Genomic DNA, 17,355 nt, shown 5'->3' on the forward strand with positions numbered 1-17,355 from the left:
TAAGTACAGTAAATGTAGTTGGCTATTATTGAGGTATTTCCCAGCGTGCCATTACATCAAATTTCTAATAGTAATCCCATACACTTATATAGCACTTTTCTGAACACTTTGCTCAATCTGTAAAATACTACAAACGTGATCATATTTCAGTGAGTAAATAAAAAAAGTTTGAGAGCTCAAGTGAGATTATGAAAGAGTGGCAGAAATGAAAGCTGTATCACATTGATCCAGAAAAACTGGTACATTGTTTTAAATTTAGGATGGGTATTGTTTAACATTTAAGTGTACCCCTGAAGGCATTGAAACAGACAACACTTAAAAGGCAGCTGTCTTCTGTTTCCTACACGAATGGATTTAGTCACGAATGGAAGTGACTAAATTGCAAGTCATTTCTTCTTGTCAGTTCCTTTTCACACCCAAAAGATCAGCAGTGTAGTGCCTGCATGTTTAGCTCTCACTTCCACAGCAGTGATAGAGGAGTCTCTCTATGAGGATGCTCATTATTTGTAACAGTTTGTGTTTCAGTCAGTCATGTTATTATCTCTGAACTAATTGTATCTGTTAAATCTGTTAAGATGAGCGACCAGTGTAGCAAAGCAAATATATTACAGCTGATGATTGCATTAAGGAGCCTCTTCGGAGATTATTAGCCTACAGTACATGCAGCAATTGAAATTGAAAGTAATGAAAGACTCTCCATTGACTGACAGGTGCCTATATTCTGAGCTGAATCTATCACAGTGCAGGTGACATTGTAAATTAACCTGTAGCCCTATCATAGCAGGTGTTGTAGTTTTTCTGGGAGAGGGTAGTTGAGCATTGAGAGCATTAGATCATTTTTTCTCAAGTTTCCTCAAAAAAGCAGAGACAGTGTTTTTTCCACATGAAACAAGTGGTAGACCTTGGCTGGAAAAATAAAACTTTCAATTCTTGGGAAGCATCCTCTTTCTTCAAAGAAGTTATGTAATTTGAAACTTGTTTTGAGGAGTGATTCACATGAGAACTCACATTTTTGCCACCTTGTAGCAAATGAGAAACATTTGGTGGTTTGTCTGGCCTTGAGCCCTTTTGTCTGCCTGGTTAAGATCTGGGTTGCCTCGACCCTCTGGAATGAAGTGGCAATAAATGTTTAAATGTGATTTATGTTATGTTGGTAGGTTTTCAGGCGACACAGTGGCACAGTGGTTAGCATTGCCGCCTCACAGAGCTGGGTCCAATTCCAGACCACGGGTGTTATACATAAGGAGTTTTTCTGTTCTCCAAGTGTTCGATTGGGTTTCATCTGGGTGTTCCAGTTTCCTCTCACAAGAGAAAATAGACACAAACATAAACACTCATACCAGGGCCTGTCTAGGTGTGCCCTGTGATGGACTGGCGTTCTGTCCAGGGTGTATCCTACCTTGTACCCATTGCTTGCTGGGTTAGGCACTGGGTCCTTAGTGACCCAAATTAGATAAAGTGGTTAGAAAATGGATGGACAAATGTTAGGCTTTCAGGTGCAGCTATTAATGGTGGTAATGAAGTGAAATAGAAAAATATAAATTAATTGTATTATTAAAAATGATTAATTATATATGTAGGCTGATAGTGAACAATATTGCAGTGCATACTGTACCTTATATTTGAATATTATTTGGCTCTTTGGTCTTAATCTCTAAGTAAATATTCTTAAGAGCCAGTTTAGTTTTGGAATGCTGTTGCATATCTAGTTCCCCAGCCCACTAGCCATCAGTTTTGTTTTAATTTAGAAGCTTTCCTCATAATTTTCCTTGAAGTCTAAAGATTAACAGATGGGTTTCATACCGTAGTGCAACAAGAGTTTCTCATGCCAAATGAGACTGGCATCAGCATATCACCAAAGTACATCCACAAGAAAATCTCGGATTAGCAGCAATGCCAGTGATAGTAAATAGCTATGTGCAATATTTAATTATATTAAGTGGTCTATAAATTCCTAACTTGTGATATATAAAAATGTGCCTGTTTAAAGAGAAACACTTAAAGTTAATAGTACTGTAATGAATAGGTGTGTGTGGGGGGTGTTAGCATTATGAAACAGGTTATTAGATTAATATCAAAATAAAATAACAATTTGATCCTGATACGACCTAAGGAAGCAAATAATAAAAATGAATAATTCACCCACTAAAATTAAGGGTTACTGAGCAATTAAGGCATGCATCTTGTGTGCTTTAGCACAGCAGAGATGTAATCAAACCCAAACTTTGACAAATATTTATCAATAATATATAACACTTACACAAAATTACACAACACACAGTCCTACCTTCTGTATATATCAAATTCCAAGAAATCTGCCCCTAAAATCTAAACACTAGGGCAAGAATTGAACCTATAAAATGAAATGGGTTTAACCAGGAATCAATCTCTTCCTCTAAAGGAGTGTTCATCAATGAAGAGGAATTAATTTCCCTATTTTAACAGTCTTTCACTAACATACAGTAGGAGTTATATAGCCAGAGAATAAAAAAGGACATCTGAATTTAGCCAAAAGATAAGACTGCTAACCTCTTTATAATAAGGTTAAGAGTCTGGTATTCTTTCCGATTTTTAGATTTTCAGATTTTAGGTTTGTCTAAAGAAACAACAGGGCTTTCTCATTGGACAAATTTCTGATGATGTCTGTCCTTCTTCCCCCTTTTCCTCTCGTGTCTACAGTATACGGTATGTCTCTTACCGTATTCTACGGTCAATTCCCATGGACCCAAGCTTAATGACCTCACTGGGAATGTTCTGGTCACTGTTGAATATTCATGTTTTAATATGGCTGGTTTAATGATCTTTGTGAATTAGTTTAGCTTTATTTAATAATTAGGAACACTCCTTTGATCATCTGTATCTTGGCCAAGGTAGCTATGCAAATGCAGCAAAACAATACCAATTGTTTCAAACCTTCACAATAGGGTAACTTTTCTGACAACTACATATATTGCTAACCTAAGGTAACCCAGTTGGCCCCCAGCCACAAAAGTGTCCTATTAATATTCACTCCTATGTGTTGAGCTGATTATGAGTATTATTATTATTATTATAGTATATAAGTTCCTATTAGCTGAATATTAGTATTAAAAAGAACTGAAGATTTAGTTCTGCAAGCAAATGACAATATAGTGAAAGGAATTATATGTTTTATAGCAGAAAATTCTGCTTTGTGAAGGGTGAGTGTGAGGTTCCAGGTTCAGTGTAGCATCTTGCTGCTGTGTTGGCATCGGTACAAGTGGAGATTTGGAGCAACTGAACAGACTCTCATGCTTAGACCTGATCTTGATACAGTGTTGTGACTCATGGCCTCCCAGATAATAGCTTCTTATTGTACAATTTTTTGGCTGTAACACTGTGGCAGGTTAGAAATTGCTGGCTGTGAACAATCCAGACTATGAGAGACAGTGCACTGACTTAGTCTAGCCTCCAACATCTTGATGGGACAAAGGTGTTGTTTTCCTTATCGGCACAGCATATCGGCTCCTTTCTTTATTTTTCCTTCTTGATTTCTGAGTGTTTGACATTTAACAGTTTAAATCACTTCATCACCTGTGTTCCATCAAATCTTTCACTAATGAGGTGATTAGTGATTATGCAGCAGTCACTCAAGTGTATTACAGTCACTCACAAATGACCAATTAATAAAAATGATGCCAAAACCATTTAAGCTATGCCCACACTCTAGGTACTTTTTTATAAAAGCATGCATTAAACTTATCTTTTTTTCAATAGTTTTTGTTCAGCATATTTATCTTACAAGAAACATCTTTCCACTTCATGGTGCTTATTAGAACATGCAGTTGCTATGAATCATGGGGATGAATATTATCTTTTGCTGTGAGTATTTTGGCTTGATCTTCATGAGCTTTTAATGAACTGCTGGAAGAAGGGCTTCACAGTCTTTTTCCACCAAAAGCTGTAATTTGCTGTGTTCATCCTTTGTTTTTGCAAACTTGTCTTTATCTTGCCGCTTGACAGAAATTCTTGGTAACGTTTGGTCTCTTGAGATCAACTCTCATATTTCATTCATCTTTTGTTTTGCAGCCAATAGTCATTTAGTTATAATGTTATAGGCTATGCAGTACAGAATATGTTATATTGACACATAAAGGCATGTTGGAAATTATTATTTTTATTCCACAAAATCCCTTTTCAAATTCCTGCACTTCTACCACCATTTCATATGGTTATGGGTGCCGTTGTAATACAGTTATTCTGGCTGGTCCCTTAGCCACTCTGCACTGCCACTTGAACCTCATTTTCCAGTAAAAGATGCCAGCAATAAAAAGTGCCATACAAGAAAAGATGACGCGGCATCTCTGATCTTTTGAGCTAGTAAAAGCCATTAGATTTTCATCATTGAAGGCAGGTTTTTGGAACGGCAGCTCTTAGTAAGCTCTATTAATGAATAAACATAAATATAAAAAGCACCCTGCATCATTTAACTGATTAAAAAATCCCAGCTGAGTTGGAAAATCACAGGTTTTGCGAGATAGTAAGTACGCGCTATGATAGAAGAGTCATAGAAGAGTTGAATGGGGTTTGTTGGATGACATAAAATCTGGCATCCATGATTTGTTTATACTGTTACAATTTGATTATGTAAAATACTTTGTAAGTTGCCTGTTTTTGTCATATTTTCCTGTGTAATTAAAGCTTATAGATTCAAACAAATTCCTACTGCAATTTCTGAGGCACAGAGACATTTATTATTCTCTTTTCCAGCTGGAAAAGCAGTAGAACTGCTTTCTGTTAGACATGAAATAATTTTCTTTTAGAAAGATACAGAACTACTACAGTGTATGGTATGTTATGCTTTATTATAATAGTAAGTTAACAAATGTATAGGGTTCATATAAGTTATACTGTAAGTTGAACCTGAAATAGATTTTAAATGACTAGACCATGCAATTTATTCTTTTCTTGTAATTGTTTAGTCAAATTAACATGTAGGTACTGTAATCTTTATTTTGACAGTAATTGAACTTTGGCACTGGTAAGAGGTCAGAGGTCAACCATATTGCCTAGTTTCATTTGTGACTGTTTCAAGAACAGTTCTAAAGTGTCTTGTGACAAAACTATAATATAGAGAGCGTTTGTCAGTAAAGTGTGGTTATGAGAAGATAATCATTAAAGTTATCCAGTAAGGTAAGTAGCATATTTTTTAGGGCATCAGGGTATTTCAAAGGCCTACTGGGGACAGTGTCCTAATACTGCAAGTGTTAATACTAACGCCTCCTTTTACCATAAAGTTTTTCCTTTGCTGTTTGTTGGCTGCCCAGTTTATGTTCAGAACCATACAAAATATCCTAAGCTTATAGAAAGCTGTTTATTGAGTGATTCCTGGGAAACTGTTTCCACCCCCTTGACCCCCTAAAACACTATTTTCCCCTCTTAATGTACATGGTTGGAAATGCTTCATGTACTCCTTGAGTCAAAAATAGTTTTTAGGCAGAGAGAGAGAGTCGTTTGGAGGTGGGGGCTAAAATGCCGCGTGCTGCATCCTGAGATAAACATCACTAGTGAAAACAATATAACAAGCTGAATTTGTGTGCTCTAGACTTTAGTATGTGATCACACAGGATATTAATGTTATTATGGAGTGCGTGTTATCAATATTTAAAGTTTTATGATGTATGCTCAGTAGCCCGTTAATTGTCATTAATATGTTTAGAATATTCTTTTTTTTTTAATCTTCTGTGAAGCGGTTTTTTTCAAACATGGAAGCTACAGTACAGGAATAAAATGCCAAGAAAAAGACAACAATAAGATAACAGTAGTAAGATCTTCCTCTTTAATCCATTAAAGGCAAGGATAGCCCTTTTGCCTATAAATTAACTGAGAGCTGGTTTTAAATGCCTGTGTTGCAAAAACTAATGCTCTTTTTTAGGTCTGCAGTGTGTAAGGGAATCCAACAAGTAAAATAATGTTCTGAGGTTTAAATCTTTAGCCTTCTCTCCAGCGTCCTTTTGACTACTGACACCCTTTATTGGAATCTTAGCTGCTAACACAAATAAAAAATGAAACTTTTGTCCCATTATTATCAGAGATGTGATGGTCTGCTGCATTTTTAGAATTATGTATTTCTGGTGCCTTTTCCACTAACTTTTGACAAGAAATCCTTTTTTCTTTCCATTTTTTATAACATAATTAGCTTTCATTTTTGAGCTGTACAGGGAATTTCTAATGCTAATCTTTCTGTCCTAGACCTCTTAACTTCTTTAAACCTTTTTTTTACGAGTTGAACTCTTCTGGGGTTAAAATTGTTCTTGCCTACCTCATTATCAGCATTTGGTTTTTTTCCACTTACAGTATAAATCTCTATTAAAACCCTTCTGCATTTTGAATGGACAAAAATGTAGATCCACTATCTGGAAGATTTTAAATGTTTTCCCAACATGGCAATTAATTACATCCCAGGGCACAATGCTATATTTTTAAAATATCATTCGCCAGCAGTGGTTTATATCATTGCCAAAGACTGTTCCAAGGATGTCTCAAAAATCAACTATTATAAGGAGAATCCTCTTCCAACTTTATTTTTCTCATATTTGGAACAGCCATCAAGGCACAAGTACAATAAAAGTGTATAAAAAACTATATCCCTTTTCACATAACACCTACTGCATATTATTTATTAAAGATAATTTAATTCATGTACAGGTTTGTTTTTAGCAAGTTTTTTTTATAACAAGAGGGAGGGATGTGAGCATTTTAGTCTTAGATTCATGTGTTATTTGAAGATCTTCTGTTTTTTCTCATCATTGAAAAGATTTGAATGTGTGTAAATCCTTGCACAAATGGAATGAAGGCTTTCATAGAATAGTAAGTGATTTTTCTTGTTCATAGTGAGTCATTGTATCATTGAGAAGACTGGAGTTGTGGGAAGCTAAAACACTTCCCCAGTATTCAATAATTAGAGATCAACTGCAGCCTAGATACTAGAACTGAAGTGCATTGTGGGAATAAGCAATTCAGATATGAGGATTTGTATTTCAGATAACAATATAATTGCAGGAGACTAACCCAATTCATTTATGAATAAGCTCGTAATTAATTTGATAGTGATTAAAGAAAAAATATAATAAAATATTTCTTTTCTATTGCATATTCTATTAAAGAATTACTCATGGAGAGCAGGATGAGCTCTGTGGTCTAGAGTTGGACCACTTGGCAAATCATGTGGTACTAGTGTTACATCACTATTGTACCAGTGCTATGACAATGAGTGATGGATTCATTCAAATTGCTGCTTCACTGAAAATTGTTTGGCAGCTGTTAAGGCAGTACATTGTATTTGGTATTTTTGCTTCTGTTTTTATGGTGGCAAGTTATTTTTCTTTTAATAAAACTTGTGCTTGTATAAATTGCAGAAAGTGTAATTTTTGAACTTGTTTGATGAGTGGATTATCTTACTTAACCTGTCACAAAAAGATTATATTTAGCATTTAGTATGTTAAGACCTTGACTATAAGGGTTTACTCCTGGAACCATGAAAGATCCACATTTGTACCATACTGAGGATTTCTGAAGAACCATTAGGTACCTTGTATAAAATGCTCAGTATGCTATATTTTTCACCTAATGAGGGATTCATTTAGAGTTGTGCTCCCTCATAGTGTTCAAACCAAAGTGAATACTTTTTTATGTATCCATTCCACCAGAATACCTTAATCAGATCTTAAGGACCAAAATCCTTTGAGCAATAATAGATTTCGAACTTGCATTTGTAGTTCAATATGACATAATGAAAATTTGAAAAGGAAAAAGAGTACAGCCAGACTTTCATTTTGAACCTGTAAACATGTAGAGTGGGTTATTTTTATCTTTGAATCTGAGTTTGTGTTTTGGGAAAATTGTTCACATGCGAACAATATTCTATTTAGCACATTGAGCTAAATAAGGTGATATATTTTTAAACTACAACAATGCAGTGCATTTTTTCCATTATTAGGTATTTTCAGCATACTTAAAATGTGTAGTTAAGACATAATCAGATTTTTGAGAAGACTCAGAAAAGAAATCAGGTTCTGTAAACAACATCATTACTTTGAAAATGTAGGTGAATACTCAGGAGAGATACTGTAGCTGCTTTTCTACTGCACTTGTGTGCTCTTCAGTAATCAATTGCATATAGAGTACCCGCCCAAGTGGATAGTGCTTGGCTTTGTATCTTTTTCATTTTAATTTAGACTACTGATTATGGAAAAATATTAAAAAGATTGTGTTCTTTCAAGAGACGTTAGTCCAGTACAGATAACTGGTTGCAGGCGTCGAGAAATTTGGGTGACCTGTACCATAATGCTTTGAATCATCCTGTATTAGAAGATCGAAGTATCAAGTGGTTTTAGATAAACTTCTTCTGTCCTTCCATTAAACAAAGCCTTAAGGTGATGCAGTCAAAGTGACAGGACCGCATGTCGATGTATTCCCGGTAAAATGAAACTAGCCTTCTGGGGATATGCTTTCAGACTCAGAGTTGCTGTTAAACACTGTGCTGTAAGTGTCCTTCGAAGTCAAGCGTCAGAAATTGTCATTTCTGCTGCATTAGAACTTTCACATATTACCAAGGGCAATTTCACTTAAAAGGGACCCTTTATTTAATATTTAATCACATTGAGAAATATTATAAGCTCCATTTAGTGAGCCTGACCTCAGCTTGCATTTCTCTAATGGCTGTCTCTCTTCTGTTTCTCCCTTCTCGGTTCTTGAACAGAAAGTGACAGGGCAGCAACAAGAAATAAACAACCTTCTTCAGAGAAAGATAGCTGTGGATGAAGAGAAAGGCTTAATGAAGAAAGATCTGACTGCTTTGCGACAGAAATTGGAGGATAAAAGTCAAGAACATAAGGTCTGTACATATTTCCAGTACCATGGCTTTGAAGCAGTGCTTGAAGCTGTATCTGCCTTTGTGACACAGAAAATGACAAGTCCCACAGGAAGATTGCCTAAGGCCTCAAAATCACTTTAAAAAACCTTGTGGTTTCTCTTCTGCACACCAAACCCGGCAAAAAGCTGCTTAAAAGCTGAGAATCTAAGCCTGATAACTTCCAGATAAATAGTTAATGATGGAAATGGAGCAAAGAAAGTAGGCATGTGATGATGTGGCTTCTCCTAATTAGATTCTGATGGGACTCACATTATTAATTGATAAAGGCGAGGTCTGGGAGGATGTGTCTTTGTGGGTCTCAAAAATAGCTGGGGACAGCATCAAAGGATGCTTGATCAATTAATGGGCTTGTAGTAAATGTGTTCTCATTAGAGCTGTCATTAAAGTGAAAATATGGCCCTTCTACCTGCATGAGAGAAGACCAATGAAAGCATCCAGGTGACCTTGCCAATCAGATATGTAAGGAGCTGCTGTGTAGGTAAAGCTGCACAGTTCTGAGTATACATATTTATATTAACCTTCCTGCCTTTTTTTTGTTTATTTGGCCCTTGTGACTCTCTCCTACAGGATTTTAAGGAGAGAGCGAAAAAGAAGGAGGAGGAGCAGCGGCGTGTTGTGAGGAATCTGGAGGAGGGAAAGGAAGGATTAAACACACGCTGCTCTGACCTGCTAAGTGACCTGGAGAAACTGCAGAAGCAGGCGGCCCAGTGGAAACAGGAGAAGTCTGGCATCGACTCCAAAGTCAAGGTAACACAGAGGCGAAGCACAGGGAGGGGGTGCTTGGGTGGATGTGTGCAAATGAAGGGACTCCCTGGGCAGACGAGAGGAAGGGTTCCCTTTATTCTGTGTGCCTCAGACTTCATTTTACCATCATACATGTAAAATAAGTTGTCCTGCGACTTGGCGTTTTTAAAAATTGATACTCTTTGCAGAAGGTGGGAGAAATAATGACTTTTCATGTCTTAACACCTGAGTCTTAAGGGTTTCTTTAATATGATCTGGACTTTTGCTTTAATTCCTTATCTAATTAATACATTCCCTGTTATGCATCTTTCACTGATCTCTATTGTTGTTTCTGCTTTGATCTTTTAACTCTCCAGTGATCTAACTTTTGCAAGTGTAAATAACCTTTCTTCAGCCTAGTTATCTCCTCCTGGAAGAAACTTACAAGTGTAAAAGTAATAAGTGGCACTAGGTTCTGCCTATAGCTACTCCCTCACCATTGAATCCTTTATAGGTGATGTAAGACTGGAATGAAACCCATGCAGTATATTGTCTTAAAATAACAGACTTGCCTGACTTGTCATATCTTTCATATTTATTTTCACTTAATTAAAAAAACACTGTAATGATTAAGTCCATTTTGTTTAAACAACCAGGGGAGAACAAAAAACAGCGCACCAGGTACACATTGAATCAAAGTTTTTTAAGATGTGGTTTATTGGAGTTCATACCAAACAGTTTCTGGTCACTAAAGCAGAACTTGTTTACTAAAGCCATTCAGATTTGAAGATACAGTATGAACGCACTACATACAGACAATACAATAAAATTTGTATCAGAAGGCATAGGGCACTGCATTTATCAATGCAAATAATGAAACAAACATGTATAATTAATGCTTTAACCAATCAACGGGGATCGTAGCCTTGTAAGGTGAGTAACAGTGTGCAGTGATGTAACCCTCCTGTAACAGAGAATGTTCCTGTGGTGAGAGTAGGTCTGAGGAGAGTTGGGTTCATTGTAGACTAGGTGGATGCCTGAGACACGAGGACTGAATCCCTGCTGGGGCAACATCTCACAATCTTGGCAAGAGTGGAGACAGGATGGCAGCAATTCAGTTTTTCAAATGTAAGAGTTTTGGACATCTACTTACACAGCATGGCATTGCTCCATGTAGTATGTGACCAGAAGGCTGAACACAGACCGCTCTGCTGTTTTATGTACCCTTACCCTCCTCTAAAACCCGTCCACCTTGTTGGAACATGAGCCATCCTGGTCTTTGCCATAGGAGGTAACAAGACTAACATCATACCCTGACTCAAAAAAGCAGCCCTGGGAGCTAATTTAATAAAGGTACTCCCAAGAGTGTTTGAATTATTTTGTAATGATTCTTTTTTAATCAAACCCTACACGATTAAACCACTCTTTGATTCTGAGATAGTGCCTTTGTGAAGACCATCATTAGCTGTGGCTGTACTAGCTGTAGCACATTCACAGATAACATTTCTATCATGTATTTCTTCCAGTTAGGCTTTTTTGTCAGTAGTAAATGCTGCAAAAAGGGAATTCTTTGCTTTTTCTAATGACAGCCTGCTTTCTGAATACTGTGGTGGCTGATACGTAAAATTCACCAATGGATATTTACTATCCTTTCCTTGATTGAAATAGTGTGATGCAGTTTATTTTTGTGTTTCCAAAAACTACTACCAGACCAGGTTCATACTGCCAGAATGATTACCTCACATTACATAGCTTTAGTCCATTCCTGTTTATCTTTCCTTCCTTGCCATGGCACTAACAGAAAACATTTGTGTCTACAATATTATCTAAAGTACGATTTACCACATGTGACTACTTGAGAGGGTGACAGTCTAAGACATTTCACGGGATTATGAGTTTTGCCTGCCGCCACGCTTTGGGCTTGGGCTATGTATAGTACTCAAGCTTCCTAACCTTAATTTTGCAGCTGATAACTGTATCAGTTGACACATTGTAGACAGAGCAATGAATATGTCTTGTGAGCTAAAAATGTTTGCGATTCAAACATCAAAGAGACAAATGTAATATAAGATGCATGCACTGTCTGTAGCATTACAATAACTGGACCATGGTGATTTACTTAGAGTAAGTAGGTACATTTCTCTGCCTCACCATCCGACAAAGCACTACTTTAGCTTAGAGCTGTACAGTATGTCATTCATTAATACCCGTCCACTGCTGTTTCATAAATACACAACATTACAGTAGATAAGAAAGAAAAATAGAAGCCTGTATGTGAAAGTAATCAGTATTTTCACATCATCTTTTGAAGTACAGTACTGCTCTTCAGTTTCCAGAAGTCAGAACCATATTTTCTTGCTCTTTCAGCCAAATTAACTTGACCGATGCCAAGCATTTTCTTAGGGCTTCAAGCTCAGTACCACTGGTTGAATTATGCATGAACTTCTGTTTTTAAGAATTTGAACGGAGCAATGTCCTCCCACTTACACAGATACAGATATTGCAAGATATGTTCTTTTTCATGGTACATCATGAGGTCTGTAGTTCTCTTTTCAACTGGGGGTGAAATAGGGAGGGCTGGGCTGCCTGTTATAAAGAAAAAGCCTTCTTCTCGTACCTGGCATGTAAAAATATTACGTGCTGTATTACAGTATGTCCAAACAAGAGACCATGTAGGGTTGTTTTTCATGGCCCCACATTGCTTAAAGAAGTCTCCTGTATTTTAACAATCTTTATGCAGAGTGCATTCATAGTTTTAAAACACAGGGTATTCACTGATGAAAGTTTACTTTGAGCCACAGGTACTCTAACCTCAGCAAATGGGTAATTACTGTTTGATCATAATTATTTCAATGTTGATTCAAAGTGTTATTAATTAAAGTTGTCCATTGGAGAGTTTTTCTTTTATTTTTGCCTTGTGCTCTTTGCTGGCAGTCTGTGGGTCTTTCCCCATAAGTTTAATTGTTTAACTTCATAATTATGGCTGCTCCTGTGATTTGAAGATGACCCACAAGAATCTACACTCAAGCTGAAGGCGATGCGCACCTTGAGAATCCTTTCACTACCGGGACTTAATCTTTTTTGCTCTCCACCTAGCATAGAAATATTTAAATTATAGAAGTACAGTGGGATAGTGTGTTACATGTGGTTTGGTTTGTACAAACTGAGGATTAATTGAGAGGTGTTATTATGATCGCTGAAGATGGAAGTGCTTTTCCAAAAGGAGAAATGTTAGACTCGATTCATTTCAAAAGCAGCAAATGACTCTCTCCAAGTCCTTCATCTAAACTGTAATAATGAAGAAATAATTTGTTGGAAAATGTACAAAATTAAACACATTCAGCACTTTAATTAAAAATGGTATTGTGTCTTTTGATGATGTAGTTTGCTTCCCTAAAGGATGTTTTGCTGTTGATGTCCATATGGCTTTTGTTCAGATACTGTAGGTAATACAGGTTTTGGTAGAGCAAAGTCGCTTATAACTGCTTTCTTCCTTTCAATGGTCTGTTTCTACAGTACATTTGTACAAATTCTTTTTCCTCTTATGGGATTTAAGTGTCTTGAGTTTTGAATGTATGCCCTCAGAATTTAAAGTTTATTATTTTGTTTAAGCTGATTTAGACACAATGGCAGTGGTTAGCACTGCATCATATTAAAGTACTCTCTTTGCATTTATGAAGAAAATATACAACACAGATAGTCTCCTATTTATTTTGTTCTATTTATTTTCATTTTCAGGTGTTAGAAGATGACGTTAAAGAATACAGAAAGCAGGTTGAAGAGATGCACAACAAGTGCAACGATCTGGCTGCTCAGCTTTCATTCAAAGAAACTGAACTGGTACAAAAAGAAGCAGATGTGACCAGACTCAGGCAAGTGAGATTGTAGCTTATGTACAGCGTGATTTTCTTATGTATGGCTTTACTGGACAATGTATACATTTATTTTTATAGTTTCATTTTCATAAGAGGCAATCTGCATCTAATTTTAAGAGGTGCTACATTTTTGTTTTTTTTTCTCTCTTACACAAAAATGTAAATGTTCTAGGCTTTTATTGGAGTTAGAGTAGTTAACCAAGCTGAAATGATAAACAAATTTGTGACACATTGTTTCAAACCAGCGTTGGTTTTCTTAGTTTATCTGAAATCATCTTAATGGAAGTTTATGTTAACAATTCAGGCATAGTAGGATGGAAACTTTACCTCTTTCTGTTTATGTGGTCTGTGATTGGCTGCGATTCTGACAGATAATTATTTTCAGATTTCCTATTTCATCTTTTCCTTCCTAAATTTCGAGGCAGTATATAGCCACATGCGCTGGAATAATGTGACTCCTCTAATTTTTAAGAATTCTCTTGATTTAAAAAAGACATGGAACACAGAAAGCACAAGGAACAGAGAATGGCCTCAACCTTAACTGATGAAGGTGGAAAAGCAGTTTTGTAACTGTTACTATTTATTCTGTATGTTACTTATCACAACATAAATGTTGTTTTTCATTGTTTTAAGTAAGGGGCACCTTCATTTACTATCTATAGCACTAAGATGCTTGAAGCAGAGTTTTAAAATGAACATAACAAATGCGATTTTCCGTGAAGAAAATAATTAGCAAAACATAGGTGTCTTTGAACTATTCTGTATACACTTTAAAAGTAACTGAACAAACTTTATCCTGAATTAAATCACTTCTTCCACACAAACATTGCAAGCCCAGTATGCTTCTTAAGAGAAATTATTGTTTGTATACAATTTTGAAAAAGCTACCTGCTGAGATTGTTTCATTAAAACCTCTACATTTGTGTATAAGAAAAAGTCAGTTTTTGTTCTAGTAATAGACTGCACTACATAGTGGATGCCTGAGATCTTAATTCACTCAGATTTTTGTTTTAGTTATATAGCATCTGATTCCGATTTTGTGTGGAGAAGAAAATACCCTTAATTCTGTAAAATGATACGATATAGGTTGTATGGAAGAGAGCACTTTGCGTAACTGATTTTCTTTTCTTGGTCAATGCCTTCATAATACTCTCCTTGATGTTTATTTTTTTAGAGTTTAAGGTTTAGTGTTTATAAAAGTTTAAAAATATTTATCACATATAATGGATGACTTCCTATAGTTATATTCTTGTCTTTTCTTAGCCCTTGAGGATACATTAATCAAACCTTATTTGATTTTATTATAGTGCCTTTTGCTGATCTTGTAAGGTTTAAATTACAAGTAAATTAATATTTTTTTAAAAAGAGTAGTGAACATAAATTTCAGTATTCATATTCATTCATATTCATCCAGCAGCTGTATCAGCCTGCAGCTCTCAACTGGCTACCCTACTGAAGCTAAGCAGGGTTGAGACTGGTCTGTACCTGGATAAGAGACCTCTTGGGAAGCTATGGTTGCTTCTGGTAGGGGTGTTAGTGGGATCAGTGGGGGGCACCCACCCTGTGGTCTGTGTGGGTTGTATAGCGCCCTCTTTTGAATGAGATGTTAAACCGAGGTCCTGACTCTCAGCGGTCCTGAAAGATCCCTGGGCATTTCTCGATAAGAGTAGGGAGTTATCCTGGTGTCTGGGCCAAATTCCCCCCCTTCAGCCTTTACCGTGGCCTCCACATTGTCCCCATGTATGATTGGCTTGCACTTGCCCTGCGATGGACTGGCACCCTGTCCAGGGTGTACCCTGTCTTGCGCTCTTTGCTCACCGTGTAGGCACTGGCTTCCCGCGACACCGTATGGTATAAAGCAGTTTGGTAAATTAATGACATATTCATTGTTATACTATAGCAACTTTGCATTCTCCACTTTTCAGTAAATTGAAAATGTACAGTAAGTACCCATTAAATTAAAAATGTATGACTCTGCTCCGAAAAGAAAAAGGCATGTCATCCATTTTCTACTTTTCAACATATCACATAGCTGCAGCTGTCTTCGTAATATACTGTACATGTTCTGTTTCTTTTCATTGTCCACATCCGCCACATGGCTTTTCGAATGTCTTCAGTCCAATGCACATACTTTTAAAATGACAGCCTCCGTTTTGCTTTTTAGGTGCAGTCATTTCGACATCACTACTCAGAGCTGTTAGAGAGATGCCCTTCTTTAAACCTCAATATAATGGCAGCGTGTGTAGCTGGTATGGGTCCAACATCAGATTGGCAGGAGCCTTGAAGCCACTGCCATGCATTGACTGGAATCTGACGCCTTGAAAGTCAATGCAATAAAACTTTAACATGCAGTACCGCTTAAATGTTTCAAATCACATCCTGAACTGAAGAGAATAATTAGAGCCATTGCTTAAATGATTGCAGCAACACTTGGCAAAATGTATAATAGTAATTTTTTTAACATTTCTCTGTTCTCTATAAAAATGTCATCAGTAGCAATAAAAGTGTCATAGAGACATCATGCATGCAAAACATATGTACTTATAATTCTTCAGGCATACTTTTGATCCTTTTTTGAATTATGTATGGCTTATAACTCAGGAGGGCACTATGTTAAGCAAAATAGGCAGTGAATTAATTGATTTATAATCTTATTGAATGCCATTAATCTTTTAAAGTTTTAGTAAATTGACTGAGTAGTTTAATTGTGGTTTTAGTCTAACAGGGCAGCGTAAGTTTGTAAAGGCCTAGGTGAAAGCTTTAACATGTTCCAATTTGAGTTTCTCTGGCGACATGTAAATCTTCTCTGTGATAAAGCCATTGGATAAGCCCTGCATACTTGATGTGCTTTGGAGAATAAAAAGGGTACCACACAGGATTTGGCAAAGAGCAGTGAGCTTTAGTCAATATAATAAAAATGTACAGAGATTGAGAGCCTTAGCTTTAATCAAACTGTTGCTTATACTGGTACTTAGCATAGCCGTTTGAATAAGATGTCACTCACATCTTCTGTAAGGGTTTTCTGAAAGCTTAATTGAAATACTTGTAAATGCCACTTTTGTTCAAAGAATAAGTTGTTTCAAGTTCAGTTTTTTTCTTCTATGTTTTAAAAAGATTGTTTCCAAATCATGATCTGGGCACCCTTCAGCTTTGTCAGACATACTCCAGGGTTTCCTAGAAAAGGCTGACTGTAAATCAGTTTTAGTTTTGTGAATGGAAATATGTTGAATGGATTATTTAGTCCTTGCTTTATAATTAGCATTACAATTTGCTTTTATTTCAGCTTACTCTTGGGGGTGTGGGGGACTGTCTTGTGGAAACGTATAACCTGAAAGGGATCCTTCAGCTAAGAAATTTAGGTGTAGAGAAGGGTGATCTAAAATTCTTAATTTTCATCTGGGAGGATTTTTAATGAAAAAGAAGTAAAACGCAAATAAAGATAAAGGTGCATTAGAAATATTCAAAATCACTCTGCATGGTGTCTTGTATCTGCCTTTGTTTTCTTTAAAAAATGCTTTTATTTTATTCTGGAAGAGTTTGTAAGCATACAGTATAAACATTGAGACTGCTGTTGGAATAGAGAGCTGACATATCTGATTGGAAAATGTATTCACTTTCTGTGTTACGCCTTTTCAGTTCTATAAATCCTTATGTAACCAAAGTTTTATGCGAAATGGAAGTTGTAAGTGACCTGTTTTTTTAGCCATTGCCTAAACACATATAGAGAATTTCCATTTATAATATGTTGGAGTTCCTCCTTGTTTTCCCTTGCTCCCTCACTTGGCAAGCAAGTAAAAAGGAGCAGAAGAGCAGAATCACGGGCTCACCAGGGTCTGTTGTCCTGTAATGGTAAGAGGTATGTGT

At 36.4% G+C, this 17,355-nt stretch overlaps 1 protein-coding gene across 1 annotated transcript in view; it reads left to right on the forward strand.

The window, feature by feature from the left end:
• Positions 1-17,355, forward strand: part of cntln (centlein, centrosomal protein) — a 192,238-nt gene that overhangs the window by 16,034 nt on the left and 158,849 nt on the right. Inside the window, exons 5-7 of the mRNA XM_069190797.1 lie at positions 8,720-8,854; positions 9,461-9,640; positions 13,355-13,492. Of these exons, the coding sequence (XP_069046898.1) occupies positions 8,720-8,854; positions 9,461-9,640; positions 13,355-13,492 (453 nt within the window). The remainder of the gene's footprint in view (positions 1-8,719; positions 8,855-9,460; positions 9,641-13,354; positions 13,493-17,355) is intronic.

Source organism: Lepisosteus oculatus, chromosome 1 (genome assembly GCF_040954835.1).
Source record: "Lepisosteus oculatus isolate fLepOcu1 chromosome 1, fLepOcu1.hap2, whole genome shotgun sequence".
NCBI classification, from domain to species: Eukaryota; Metazoa; Chordata; class Actinopteri; order Semionotiformes; family Lepisosteidae; genus Lepisosteus; species Lepisosteus oculatus.